Here is a 15,276-nt window from a genome sequence, read left to right on the forward strand (position 1 = left end):
CCCGTGCCCCGGCTCGGCCAGGTGGACCGCCGGCGGGTGGCGGGGTTCCGGGTGGACGCGGCCGGCCGCGCGTCTGCGGGGGAGGCGGCACGGACCCGGCTCGCTCCCGCGCCGCCGTAGCTCGGGGACGGACCGGAGGGGCAGGGGCCGTGCGGCTGCGAACTTCAGTGTGGGTCAGAATTCTTGGCGAACGCATCAGTGCGCTCCGGCGCGACTCTGGGCTTGCGGAGCCTCGGCTGGTCGGAAAAGAGCAGCCAAAGGACATCTAAATATATTTATTCACATCATAGAGGGATGATTCAGGGCTGTCAGTTTGTTTGGGTTTTTTTCCCCCTTAACTGCCAATGAGTTTGGTTTAAAATAAGTGCAGCCTGGTATTGTCAGCTTGATACGGGCCAGGCAGCGTGCTAAAGGGCTTTTCATACAGTGCTTACTGTAACTCTAAATAGGACTGTTATCCCCATTCTACAGAACATTCGAAATTGAGAGAAATTGTGAAGGCAGAGCTGAATTGCCGAACGGTATTTACTACTCCCCTCTTCGTAAAACAGGTTCTATCCCTACAAAAAAAAAAAAAAAAGGTCCCGTATTTGTCAGTTTTCTTCCCAATGGATAAGAGCAAGATTAACCAAAGAAACTTGTGGAAAGACTTCAACAGTAATCTTAAGAGAGGATTAAGTTTGTTTTACTTCCTCAGCCCTTTTCTGTGCTGACCTTGTGCAAGAAGAGGGTGGGGTTCGGTAGAGGGAGCCCCTTCCCAAATGAGTGTCCAGATTCTTACTACACCACCTGCCATCAACAAGTAACCGCAATTAGCGGATTTCAAGGCCTTCGCTTTTGCAACTTGCCGGCTTACCACTCTTAAATCTTTCCGGTCTTTGAAACTGCCTGGGCCTCTGGGATCCATCCGAAGGCATGCACCCCTAGGCTCCTGACTCTGGATTTACCTGCACATTCTGTTCCTTGCCTGCCCTGTGGAGGGGGCTTTCCGGCCACCCTTGTAGCCCAGGGAGCCTGCTCCTTCAGACATACCCGGGACAGGCTAGGAAGTACTCCTGAAACAGAAATGACTCTTTGTGTCTGGAATGTTGAGTGAAACCCTTCTAACTTTTCTGTTCTTTCGGATTGTATGGATTGTTTTAAATGTTCCTTAGATGGAGGGGCCAGCCTGAGGAGTGAGGTGGAGATACTGTTTTTCTGAAGATGAGGCACTGTTCATTCAAGAAGAGAACACCTGGCAAGAAACAACTGCTTAAATTGAGTTCCCCCAGATACTCAGCTGAGGCCAGGCCAGTGTGGTCAGGAGTCAAGGCAAAGACTGAGGGCATTTCTGTGGCCGGTGATCCTGACGGCACGGGGCTGGGCAATCCAGAAAAGACTTCTTACGGCCTTGAGGAACAGCTGGTGAAGCCCACGCCACTCTTTCAAACAGACGTGAGCTCTGTCTCCTTTGTTGCACCCATAGTAACCTGTTTTCCAGGTTACTATGGGTGCAATTTTTGGCTTTGTTTTACCCTTCTACTAGACTGCCAACAACATGCAGACGGAGAACAGGGCCTTTGCCACTTCTTGTTTGTCATGTTTTCTCTGAAGTGCCCAGCTCCGTACTCTGAATTTAACGGGTACCCAACACACACCAAAGGGATTGCATTTTCATCTCCCTGGAATGATCTTTGTATCTACCAGTGTGCACCTATGAATCCAAAAACAACTTCTTTAATTTTTAAAGGTTACTTTGAAGTTTCAATTTGCCAGAAATATTGGCCAACAATTGCACATTCCTCCCAACCTGTCTTTAAAACTAGTATGGACTTCAGACATATAATAGCACTGCCTTTATCCTTCCAGACTGGAAAGCCCCATATTTGTTTTTAGGATGTCTTCTATAATTTTTCTTGGTGGTGTGTATCGTGAAGTCACATCACTAGGGAAAGAGACGGGTTGGTTACCCAGAGACTTACAAGGTGCCATATGCCTTAGAGAAAACTGGTTCCAAATCTGGCCCCTGGACTTGCAGGGCTAGATTCTAGAAATGCATTCCTTCTCGTGCTCCAGAGCCAATCAGATACAAAGAAGCTGATTCACCCTGATATACATGGAAGTCTCTTCACCAAAACACCAATGATGAATTTTAGTAGACAGGACATTTGCATAGCCTGCCCCAGCCACTTTCTTGTAACCAAATTACACAAGATAGATCACATCAGGGATTCTCAGGCTGGAGGCCTGCTTGATTTGCTTCCTAGGAGGACCGATGCTTCAGTTAGCCTTTGGGTGCTCATACTGGACGGTGCTCCCTAGCACAGCTGGTCCTTGACTCTGGGACACTGCTTTTTCCATGCTCCCATGGCTCACCAGTGCCCACTGGAGACTAACACATTGCCTCTCTGGATAGGCCAATACCCTTAGGTGGTTGTGGAGGAGTTTGCCGACCTAGGAGTTGTTCGGTCTCTTTACGGTGACTTGGTAGACCTTTGGTGGAGGCTGTTCCTCAACTGATCCTTTGACGCGGAGGGCATTCTCATTTCCAAATTCACTTGAGGTGGTAGTTCATTCTTTCTGTGGCAGTTCATTTTTGGAAGTCTATACTAGAGAGGTAGTATGGAATTCCAGAAACAGAAAGCATGGAGCCTGACTGCCTGTTTGAATCCTGGCTCCAGTACTTACTGTGTGACCTTCAGCCAGTTATCTATCCCTACACCTCAGTTCCTCATCTGGAATGTGGGGATTGTAGTATCTGCCTCCTAAGGTGGTTGTGTGGAACAGGGCCTCGTATACAGTAGGGGCTGTATAATTGAGTGACCATTATTATTGGCCATTGGAGTTGCTTTTTCTCTGGAAAGGCAGCACGGATCTTTGGATAAGGCAACCAGGACTGCAGATGATAATCTATGTGCTGTGAAGTAATAACTTGTTATAAAAGCAGGATTTTTCCTTAATCGCGGCCCAGCATCGCAGGCATTTGGAGTACACAGCAGCACGTTAAGCCAGTGCTTGAGGAAACAGTGAGCAGAGCCCTAGGTCGCTTTCCTGGGTCACGACTGATCGATTGAAATCACCTTGATTTTTCTAAGTGCAATTTTATCAATCATGCTCGCTTTAGCATTTCCCAACTCTTCTCAGTCTTTCTGAGCCCCACTAAATCTTCCTACAGCACATCCCCATTGTCTAAGCGTTTCAGACCCAAAAGAAGTCAGTGCTGTCTGTAAACCCGAATATTTTCTCGTGCTCTCCTCTATCAGTTTGTTTATAAAAATGTATACAAGATAAGTTCCGGAACAATTTCTGGGGGAAGTGTCCATTCATCTTTATTGTTAAAATTTGTTTCCTAGTCCTTCTAGAAATGTGAATCTGATGGCAAAGATCAAAATCTTTCTCCAGAAGAAAATTTAAAGGATCCTCCTTCAGTCTTTAAATTGAGGTAGAGCATTAAAAAAAAACTTTTCATAGTAGATAAACTGCAAATCACGTGAGCTTCAGCTTGGAACTTCTGACATGCAGAACAGAAATTATTGTTTTCACACTTTTTCAGGCATTATTTTAATTTTTGTCACCTGTTATCTTTTTTTTTTTTTTTTATTCTAAATTATCAAGCATTAACTATTGAGATAGCAAGTTAGGTAGCAGCACCAAAAATGGAATGACTCTCAAAGGATTTATTTTGTTCAACATTTTAAGTTTTTTAAAATGCATTTATGCTTTGTCTTTTTTTTTTTTTTAATGGAATAAGTTCCAGTTGCTCCTAAAACTTGTATTTTACAATCGCATGAAAATTGCACTTTAAGATGTAGCTAGAAAATTTATAAATGCTTTTATGTTGTTTTTTTGTAGTATTGCAAAACAGGAACTTACTCAGTGGGGTAGAAGATGAAACTAAGAGAGGTAGTGAAAATATGAGGAAACTTTAATCTAGAACTTGAAACTCTGTCTGCACCAACAACAGATACCATGTTACAATCTTCCAATGGGAAATTGTGAAAGTCTCTTGATTTAGAGCTCGCTCTGAAATGTGTCAGTTAGCCTTGCAAATCAGTTACCATCCTAGCACCCGAGGTAGTGGCGAGTTATTCAAACCAGCATTTGCAAACACAAGATAGCAAAATTCGAACCCACAATCCGAAATCAAGAACGAATACACATAGACTCAATACCGATCTGTCTCCTTCCTAGCTGGTGTGAAAATTTGGGATGTAGGCAAGAAAACACTATTCGGCCCAAAGGAGTTGATACAATGAAAGAACAGATGCCTCCCCGTGACTCTCAAGGAGCTTGTAATTAAATTTTTGAACCACATACATACAAAGACATATAACTAAAGAGTGACGGGGATGAGGAGTGAGCAAGGAGCATCGAATGAGAACGGAGCAAAGTTGACTTTCTGTTGATAGGACTTTTAGCAAGAACTCTGATTGAAGCTAGCAGTGCAGACAGAATAGTTCATTCCGAGGGGATGAAGGAAAGGTATCACTCCAGATCCAAGCAAATCTCCAGCATTTTTCTGTATTAGCGTTTTGTTTCTGTGACGCTATTTTTTTTTAAAGTGGCATCCCTTTCTACTTACCTAATATATTGGCCACAGTATGCCTCCCACCTCACATCCTCTCACTGCTGTCTATGTGAGCTTTGGCGTCTGTAATGTGAGGGCCCTCACCCTAGCCACCCTGCAGGGATGCCTTGCTTTCTACCTCAAGCTTCTCCCGCATCATAACCATTTCACACCGGAGCACCTGCCAACCTGGGAAGAGGGATTTTAACCCCTCATAGGGCAACTTTTGACCAACGCAGGATGGATGCAGGTAGTTAAATGCTCCTTCTTCCATCCCTGGGATGGGGTCCTCAAGGGCTTATCCGCAGTGTGGGCCATCTCAGATTGCACCTTTGAATTAGCTTTCCCTCCTTCCCTGTTTCACTTTCCCCACCTCCCATCCCTGTTCCCAGAATAATACCCCTTTCAGCAAGAGTCCTAGGCTCTGATTTCTGCTGGGAGTGAGAACTGAAACCCTTAGAATGTTGCTGCCTGGAGGTTGTTTATCATGATTCACTTATTTTCTTAGTGACTCTGCTGAAGAGTCAAAGCAAATCCAAAAACCAGATATCAATTTACCAACCCCTTTCCAAGAAGGAAGTAGAATGCCAAGGTACACTGAGAGATACGGAGACATTTTGTTCGGTGGACATAAAAGAGAAATGCAGGGGCACCTGGGTGCCTCAGTTTGTTAAGTGACTGCCTTCGGCTCAGATCATGATCCCAGGGTCCTGGGATCGAGCCCCGCATCAGGCTCCCTGCTTGGCGGGAAGCCTGCTTCTCCCTCTCCCACTCCCCCTGCTTGTGTTCTCTCTCTCTCTCCCCGTCAATTAAATAAATAAATAAATAAAATCTTAAAAAAAAAAAGAGAGAGAAATGCAATTCAAGGATCAGGATCAGAGAAGTGAGGGGCGCCTGGGTGGCTCAGTTGGCTAAGCGACTGCCTTCAGCTCAGGTCATGATCCCGGGGTCCTGGGATCGAGCTCCTTGCTCAGCGGGGAGCCTGCTTTTCCCTCTCCCTCTGCCTTCCGCTCCCCATGCTTGTGCGCTCTCTCTTTCTCTCTCTGTCAAATAAATAAATAAAATCTTTAAAAAAAAAAGATCAGAGAAGTGTCAGCTAAACTCAATCTGAATAGATTAAGTTGCAGTCTTAATTTTTAAAATATTTTCTCTCACATATTCTGTGTCTGCCCTCTCAGGTTTCTTCCTCTTTTTCCCTATCTAACTTACTGAATATATTAGGTAAAATTACATTGCTCCAGGTTAAAAATCATTTACTCTATCATGAATAAAGTGCCCGGAAAAATAGGCTCCAGATATGGGAGACAGTGATTTAGACCACTTACGACTATTTTTACAAATTCTAAGACAGGGTTAGGATTTTTTTTTTTCCCAACTAAAAACAATTCAGAGAAAATATTAGAATACACAAGTAAATAAATTTAATTCGGGTGTTTGGGTTTTTATGTCGAGAGAAATATAACAATGAGGAGGCTTCTTCCATCTTTGTCTACACAAGAAAAATACTCTGTTTTTATAAAGTAACGTTCCCATTCATTCAACAGATATCTATCAAGTGTGTTGATTTTGAAGATGTTGCTGTTAAAGATTTTTAAATCTTATTTCCCTTTTCACAGGTCTAGGGGGACATGGCATTTTGCCCATTGGGCATCTGACCCATCCCCTCAGCCCCTTCCCTGAGCTTGAAGATATAATGACTTGAGTTATTTTAGATCAACTTCTGTGAATGTTCTGATAAACTTTACTTTCATTAGAACACACTCAATTAAACTAGACTCATCCCAGAAACAGTACTGTGCCGGGTACTGCACTCCCGGGATATACAGCAGTAAGCAGGACCCGGCTCTGCCTTCACAGAGTGTATATAAAGCTAGAGTGGGATTTGAAGTATGTGATCTTGTTCTACCTTTTTGCAGTTAAGCTTTCCACAACATCTACTTCCCGATATGGAGATTTTTTTTTTTTTTAAATAGAAAAGTGAAGTGGCTTAAACTATTAAAAGATTTAAGAAAATCAGAAAGTAGTATGGTACCAGGAAATCCAGAAGGAGTCGATGCATGGAGAAAACATTGAGGGAGGCAGGACCTCAGTTAGGGATGGAGTAAGAAACTCAGATTTTGGCTTAATTCAGAAAGCACTTGCTAAATCGGTCAGTTTGTTAGCAGTAAATTTTTATCATTGAATTATCTTAAGGGAAAAGGAAAAGGGCTTTTTTTTTTTTTTTTTTTTAACGCCTGGAGGCACACTGATGTCAAAAAAGCACCGATTTGCGGAAGAGTATTATTTGTGGTCAGGAAGTTACGTAGTGCCAACAACAGTGAAAACACAGCCCTTGATTGCTTGGATGGAGAGCAAGCCAAGGTTTGTGGCAAAGGGGGCCGTTGGAAGGGAAGGTGAAGTTAGGGAAGGCCATGGTGTTCAATGAGAAATGCCAAGATTTTGGAGAAGGGAACAAAGTTAAAATCGTGCCATGTGGGTAGAACTGAAAGGAAAGAGCCCGACAAGGCTGTTCAGCACCCTTCTTCCCTCCACAGTTTCTGTTCGTGACCCTGCCCCCACACCTTGTTGCAGCAGTTTGCAGCCACTATGGTTTCTAGTCAGCCATGCTTTCTTCTTCCCTACAAGACTCACTGCGGGTGAGGTGGAAGAGAATGTGTGCAAAAAGCTGGGGAAAGGCTGAGGCTATGCCACTGTGATCCAAAATCAATTTGGAAGAAGGGTCGTTTCTGTGGATGCTACCCACAGTTGTCAAATTGTGGCCACTGGCTTTATTAACAATTAGACTATTATTTGTCACCGGAAGTCTGTTAAAGTATTGTGAACCTACCTCTGTTTATGAACATCATTATTTCCATTTAGCCATTTTTAAAGAAAGCCCACCATTATGGTCATGACTTTGCTCGGAAGTAAATGGACCTTCCTGCTCAGGATCATTCTTTAAGAGTCATAATCAGCTTTAGCTTTTAAGCCTGACCAAATCCCAGCTAATCACCCAGCCCCCTTGGGACAAGGTGCTATGATACTCTAGTATTAAGATTATACCTTTAGCACTTATTTGATAGACAATCTTTGCATCTACAATAAAATAAAATAGGGGCGCCTGGGTGGCTCAGTCGTTAAGCGTCTGCCTTTGGCTCAGGTCATGATCCCAGGGTTCTGGGATCGAGCCCCACATCAGGCTCCCTGCTCGGCAGGAAGCTAGCTTCTCCCTCTCCCACTCCCCCTGCTTGTGTTCCCTCTCTCGCTGTGTCTCTCTCTGTCAAATAAATAAATAAAATCTTAAAAAAAAATAATAAAATAAAATAAAATGTTGGTCTATTTTTAATGTTGACAACAGATAACCATATATAAACATTTTATCTGAACTTTTTGGTATCTTAACCCCTGAAAATAGAGTATGTCCCAAATTAAACTCCTATTCCCTCCCAGACCTATACCCCATCTGCTCCCTCTCTCAGTAAATGATACAACAACATCCATCCACTGAGTCTCAGTCTAGAGCCTGAGAGTCATTCTGGCCTCTTCCCAGCTCTTTGATGACCTGAATGTAAAGTTGGTCTTTAACCCGAGCAGGTGTGCAGCAGTTTCTTAGGCCAAGAAACAAATGTATCACATACCACTTCCTTTCTCCATTTCTTTTTTCCTTTTTTCTCTCTCTTTCTTCCTAAATCTTCCTAAGATACTCACTGAGTATCTGTGACAGGCTAGGCACTATACTAATGCTGATTCTTTGGCCTCCAGGAGCTCATAGGCTAGGAGCAGCTGAAGACATGGGAGTTACAGTACAATGTGATAGGCCCAAAGATGATGTACCTACAAGCAAGTTATATTGAGCTTGTAGAGCAAGTCAGCCCTCGCAAATTGGGTGCTGCTTCCTGAGTTTTAAGTAGCAATTTTGAGATAGCTACGTGGTTAACAAGAGAGAAACTCTTGGGCAGAGGAAATAGCATATGCAAAGTCAGAGGTGTCGAACCAGCTCATGGCAGGTCGGACAGTGGTATAGAATGGCTTCCAGATCACCAAGTGCATGGGGAGGCGGATGAAGCTGCACAGGGTAGGCAGAAAGCAGATCATGAAGCCAAGAGTGTAAGCTGAAGAATTTTATTTCTAGGAAATTGAAGTCATTGAAGATTTTGGTAGGCAAGTAAACGAATCAGTTTTGCATTTTAGGAAGGTCACTCTGGCAGAGTATGAAGAATGAATTACAGGTCAAAGGAACCTTGAAAAAGGCCTGTATTACAGTCAAGGTTAGTTGTGATACCGGAAGTGGCATAGAAAGGTAGAACTACAGAGGTAGAGACTGGAGGAGAGATGCTTAGGAGGCTTTGATTCAACATGAGTTTGCAGGAGAGAGAGGGAGCCTGGATGGGCTTGGGTCTCAGGTGGAAAGATCACAGAGATAGAAAGCAGAAGGTGGAGGATGGGTGGGAGAGAATAGGAGTTCTCTTTTGGGTATTTGGAATTTCTTTGGCTTATGGAATCATCCAAGTGGTGTTATCAAGTGTGCTGTTGGGTGTACAAGATAAAGAGGAACCCATGGGGACAATGAGAAAGAAAGCAGGCAGAGGAGGACATTCAGGAGATTCATGTTGAGCCATGGAAAGAGCTTTAAGAACAAGTGGTCATCAGGGTCAAATGCTCTCAGCAGTTCATGTGACAGTAGGATTCAAGGATGTTATTAGTGACCCAAGAAGAGCAGTGTCAGTAGCAGGGTGAGCATGGATACCAGCTGCAGCAGGCTGACAGGAGGAAGATGAGGAAGTGGTGTGTGTGTTCCTCTTTCAAAAGGATGAGGCCTGCAAATGGGCCAGTCATATCACAGCTCTCTCACCAGTACCTAGCTGAGCCCCTGACACAGCGTGCCTTATAATATTTGTCATAATTTCATGAGAGGGGAGAGAGATTCTGGCAATGGCCAGATCTGGTCCCAGGATCCAGAGAGAGCTTCTGTGATTGGTTTGCCCTTAGCCACGAGACAATGGAGCATGTCAGTACACTAAAGCAGGGGGGCCACTGCAGGAAGAGAGCATTAGGGCACAGGAACAAGACACAGGATGGAACAGAGTTCCCAAGGAAAGTGAGAGGAGTCGATCCATAGCATGGGTAGAGGATTGAGGTGAACCAGAAGAGAGAGATGGCTATAGGATTTGTAAGGATGAATTCACAAAATTATCAAGAACTTGAGAGGCTCACAGGTGATGGTTTTTTTCTGCAAAATAGGAATATAATGTCATGTGTGAAGAATGAGGCAAGAGAGATAGGATAAGATGCCTGAGAATATGGATGCTTTGGTCCAACTGACTTGGGGGTCAAAAATGTTACAGACCAGGTACATGAACCCTATCCTTGGTTGAAGTAAGAGCTGGGCAAGCGCTCCAGCTCTGGCCTTGCCCAGAATCCCATCTCTGAGGATGAAGCATTTAGACCCACCTCTATGATGCTCTAATTACCTCCCCCTACCTTTGACCTAGTTCACTGTGCTCTGAGCTTATCCCCCTTGATCAGGCTCTGGTTTTTCCCCACTTAATAACAAGGACAAAGTATAGTGGCAGATTTCCCGATTATAATAGTGGCAGATTTCCCACTTCTAATAGAATGGAATTCTTTAAAAGCAAATGTGTTGCAATTGTTGGTTACATGGGGAAAAAAAAGCATCAGCAAATCAGTTAAATAGCATCCTATTATCATTGCTTCTTCTTTTCTTCCAGAAGTCTACTATGCAACCGCGTACTGGATGCCTGCTGAAAAGACAGTGCAAGTCAAAAAAGTGCTGGACAGGAATGGGGACGCCTATGGCTTTTACAATGACTCTATGAAAACCACAGGCTGGGGCATCCTGGAGATCAGAGCGGGGTATGGTTCTCAGACCCTGAGCAATGAGATCATCATGTTTGTGGCTGGCTTTTTGGAGGGTTACCTCACTGCCCCGTAAGTACTTCAGTCTTCAGTCGTGGTGGAGAACTACCAGGCAACTCTATCCCTTTCTTTGTCCACCAGTGGCTTTGTCTTCCTGACATTGGACATTAGAACTGGAAAGTAGCTGAGGTCCCTCTCATAGGATAGAAACATGATCAGAATCCCATTTTCCCCTCCAATCAGTACCTGCTTTGGAAGGAACAAAGCCCCCAACTGTGGCATTCTTCCATTCTCGTGGCACTTAAAATCTTTCTTTCTGTGAAACTGTTTTAAAATACAGCTAAGCCATTTTATCCTACTAGCCATTTATTGTCTGGTAGAAAGAAAATGATGGGTGGAGTGACCGAGAAACACAAAACACAGAGGATTCGTTAAATTTAAAATGTAAGAGCATTCTTTCAACAGTCTTAAAACAATACTTTCAAGTGGGCAAAGATTTTAAATTGAAATCCTGATGTCTAATATAAACAGTCCTTCCAGTTCTATTGTTACTTAATTCTTACATCTTTCCCGTGTCTTATGAAAATAACAAGGATGTAGTTAATAATAATGCAATCAGGACACATCCTTTTCTGAGATAAGCTCTTTAAGAAGCTTGCAACTCATTTAATCAAGCCTCATCCTTTCTTTGATATAAAAAAATGTCTTGATGATTTGGCTTTTTTCTTTTATTATCTGTGACCTAGACGCTTGAGGGCAGTTTAACCAAACCCTATTGTGTGCTGTTACCACCTTTGTGAGGCACCTTATTAAGTGTAGTGCCGATCTTAATTTGTTTCTAAGTGCTGGAGATTATATCAAATGTTGAATAACTAGTTCTTGTGTTCTGATATCTCTTTTTTAATGAACTAGAAATTCCTGTTTTTCTTTTTATACCAAATTTTTATTACTCTACCATACAGGTCCCCTTAATGGTATACTACTCAGAGATGTATAAAACTTGATAAATGGATTAAGATTTTAAAAACATGTTTAGGGGCGCTTGGGTGGCTCAGTTGGTTAAGCGTCCAATTCTTGATTTCGGCTCAAGACACAATCTCAGGGTCATGAGATTGAGCACCCTGTCAGGCTCTGTGCTGGGCGTGGAGCCTGCTTAAGATTCTCTCTCCCTCTCCCTTTGCCCCTCTCTGCACAAAAAAATTAAAAATTAAAAAAAATGTTTAAAACTGTAATTTATATAAATATATATAACATATAATCTGAACATTTCATCCTTCTCTACAAATCTATATTTACTGTGTATCTACTAGTTCTGATTGCATTACTTAAATTGAGTTGCAAGTTTAGAGAAATAATTTGGGCTGAAATTGTGTGGCTATAAATACATTAGGTTATCATGAGTGCTATACATAATGGGCCTTTAAGGGAAACTGTGATTTGAGGGAGCAGCTCTAATCTGAGACTGTGGTAAGGATGAGCATGTCTTCTGTGGGTATGGGTATCGCAACAGGAGCTTTAGGGAATTTGCCAGAAGGCTTCTGACGAAGGTAGAATGTCTGATATTCTTATGTCTCAGGAAAACATAGATTTTAACATCTCACTTCTAGGGGTAACTTTATCACTTTACCCTTATTCTTAATATAAAGCATTGATCTATCCTTGAGTACCTTTATCCATTGACAAAGAAGATCCATAGAAATACGGGTTAATATCAATTCTATTAGTAACTTTTTTTTTTAAAGATTTTATTTATTTATTTGAGAGAGAGAAAGTGAGCGAGAGAGAGCACAATCAGGGTGAAAGGCAGAGGGAGAAGCAAACTCCCCGCTGAGCCGGGAGCCCGATGTGGGACTAAATCCCTGGACTCCAGGATCATGACCTGAGCCACAGGCAGACGCTTAACTGACTGAGCCACCCAGGCGCCCTATTAGCAACTTTTTAAATACTTCTGTATTAGAGTAAAATTACTTAAATTTTATTTCTTAAAAGGAAAACAGTTAGGTATTATTCAGTAACTGGGTTTTTTTGTTTGTTTACTCTGCATATTTGCCCACTCCTTTCAAAGAAAATTCAACATGTGTGAGTCTTTTAAGATGAAAACAACTTCCTGGGGTACCTGGGGGGCCTAGTCAGCTGAGCGTCCAACTCTTGCTTTTGGGTCAGGTCATGGTCTCAGGGTCGTGAGATCGAGCCCTCTTTTTTTGGGCTCTGTTCTGGGTGTGGAGCCTGCTTTAGACTCTCTCTCCCTCTCCCTGTGCCCCTCCCCCCACCGCCCACTTGCACGCTCTCTCTCACAAAAAAATAAGAATAAATAAATAAATAAAAACAACTTCCTGCATATTGTGACCCATTTTGAGGATCTGGCAACTGAGTCTTCCCTCCCTTCAGGCCAGTAGCAGCCCCTGTGAGCAAATGATCAGGAGTAAGGAAGAGGTGGGTCTAGTAACCTCAGTGAATACTGGTTCATTAAGGAAAAGTTGGCAGACTCTTCTTGGGAACATTTCTGCTGCAGAGAACAGCCTGGAAAGAGGGCTTGAATCATAAATACTACAACAGTCCAAAAGGAAGGCACCTCATGGGCCAGAAGTCAAAGAAGGCTTTGTGGAAGGAGTGAGTGGTGGGTCTGGTGATTGATGGGTGAGAACATTCGGCTTGGCTGGGAAGAGGAAGAAAATAATGCTGGGCAGAAGGAAACAGAACCAAGTACTGAAAAAAGGCAGTGAGTCTGAAATGAGTAAGTTGCATTTACAAATGAGCGAGAGAGGAGTAGAGGCTCCATTGATTAGGCAGAGGGCAACAGGTTTAAAAAGGTAGATGGGGGCCGTATCCTGGAAGGCTTTGGATGGAAGCCTGCCCATTCGGCAGCTGTCATTCTTCATTTCAATCATAGAGTGCTCAGAGGTTTCTTGAATTTGGAAGACAGCGTCTCTGTTTTGTATTCATTATGACAGTTCAAGGATATCACCTGCTCCAAGGATGTGTTTCCCATAGATGCAGTACCAAGAGTCTTGAGAGGACCTCTGCCCTGCAGAGACTTTGATAGATCTCATGGAACAGAAGATGTTGGTGATCAGGAAGAACCGTGACAAAGAGCCAAAGGGGCTGGATGGAAGAGAGAAGTCAGGTATTTGTATATTTGAAGAAGAAAGAGAAAGAAAAAGAGAAAGAGAAGGAGGAGAGGATAAAAAGGGAAAAGAGGAAGGGAGCAAGGGAGGAAGGAAGGAGAACAGAACCAAAAAGAGGAAAAGGAAGCATTGCAACCAAAACTATCGTTAGAAAGACATTTCCCATGAGCACCTCTTAAGAGGCTGTCCTTCTAATCACATGCCTGAAAAGTCAAATAAATAGGGAAGATTTCCCAGCTTGCATTGAAAGGACTTACCCTGTGCCTAGCTCGAAGCTCACAATAGTGCGATGTGACCCAGCATGCTTAGAACATCCCTGGCAATGGGCTGGAGAAGAGAGAAGCAGAGAGGAGGCCATCAGTTTCCTCCCTATGGTCCAGGAGAAGGCTTGTCATATATTCTGATGCCCAAGAGCTCATTTTGAAGGAAGGAGATCTGCGAGATGGAATGGGGAATCTGGGCTCCCAGTGATAAGAGCTCCAGGAGGGAGACAGAACAGAGGGCATACTGGAAGGATTCACAAGACTGCAACTCCCAGACTGCAGGCACCGCCAAAGACTTGCTGCAGTTGGCCACACAGCCGTACAGCCCACCGACACTCCTGACCGAGCTGTGAGAGGCAGGGTGGCTGCCTCTGAGCAGAGCTATTCGGCATTCTCTGAAGCAAAGCAGAGGAGCTTAAACTGTCGACCCTCTGGAAGCTGTGGCTAGAGTCACAAACCAACAGAGGAGGAGGACTACAAGTCACAGGCAAGGGTTTTGTTTGCGTTTGTTTTCAGCTACACATGGGCAACTGTCTGAGAAGCAATAGCATCTTCATACACAGACATCAGTTCTTCAATCTAAAACCTATACTCCTGGAGACTGTTACTTGGAGGTGTTTGCAAGGTGTGATTCCACTTACCAAGACACAGCTTTGGAGCAAGAGCATCTGCGGGGGTGCTTGGGCTCAGGTCATGATCCCGGGGTCCTGGGATCGAGCCCCACATCGGGCTCCCTGCTCAGCGGGGAGCCTGCTTCTCCCTCTCCCTCTGCCGCTGCCCCTGCCTGTGCTCTCCTGCTCTCTCTGTCAAATAAATAAATAAAATCTTAAAAAAAAAAAAAAAAAAAAAAGAGCAGCTGAGCCTGCTTTGAGAAGGTGGATTTATGCCAAAGGCCAAAAGAAAGAGCCACCTTTTCTTGTTTTCCTTTTTTTTCTTAAGATTTATTTATTTATCTGAGAGAGAGAGCGGATGTGTGCGCACGCAAGCAGGGGGAGGGGCAGATGGGAGAGAATCTCATGCAGACTCGGTGCTGAGCGCAGAGCCTCACGAGGGCCTCAACCTCACAACCCTGAGATCATGCCCTGAGCTGAAGCCAAGAGTCCCAAGCTGAACCAACTGGCCACCCAGGTATGCACCTTGTTCTCCTTTCAGTTTGCAAAGTTGCTCAGGCAGCTGCCAAGAGCCGTGGGAAGTTTAGGGCCGCCATGTTCTTCCCACATCACCACATTTAAAATGGAGTGACATTCCTTATATTCTCCAGAACCTTGAGGGGAGAGAAGTGTGTGCGAGGTTGGGTATTGTGGTGAGAACAGTTGAGATACTGTGATAAAGAGCTTGGTTTAACTACCTTGGAGGAAATAATTTGCTCTTTCCAACCTATGACATACTTGCGAGGCCAAATGAAAACAAAGAAATATCCTGAAATCCTCCATCATTTCATTTGAAGTGTTCAGTAATTGGTTGCTTCCTTGAACTCTTACAAACA

The 15,276-nt window shown here is 43.8% G+C and overlaps 1 protein-coding gene across 3 annotated transcripts in view; it reads left to right on the top strand.

Moving 5' to 3' along the window:
* The window catches only part of PLBD1 (phospholipase B domain containing 1), a 69,946-nt gene that overhangs the window by 15,976 nt on the left and 38,694 nt on the right, over positions 1-15,276 (top strand). For 2 of the 3 annotated variants that reach the window (XM_021690604.2, XM_021690602.1), the window contains exon 2: positions 10,255-10,474. In XM_021690604.2, the coding sequence (XP_021546279.1) occupies positions 10,281-10,474 (194 nt within the window). In that variant the 5' untranslated portion in view covers positions 10,255-10,280. The remainder of the gene's footprint in view (positions 1-10,254; positions 10,475-15,276) is intronic. The other variant, XM_021690603.2, reaches the window with a different exon arrangement.

Source organism: Neomonachus schauinslandi, chromosome 5, assembly GCF_002201575.2.
Source record: "Neomonachus schauinslandi chromosome 5, ASM220157v2, whole genome shotgun sequence".
In the NCBI taxonomy this organism is placed as follows: Eukaryota; Metazoa; Chordata; class Mammalia; order Carnivora; family Phocidae; genus Neomonachus; species Neomonachus schauinslandi.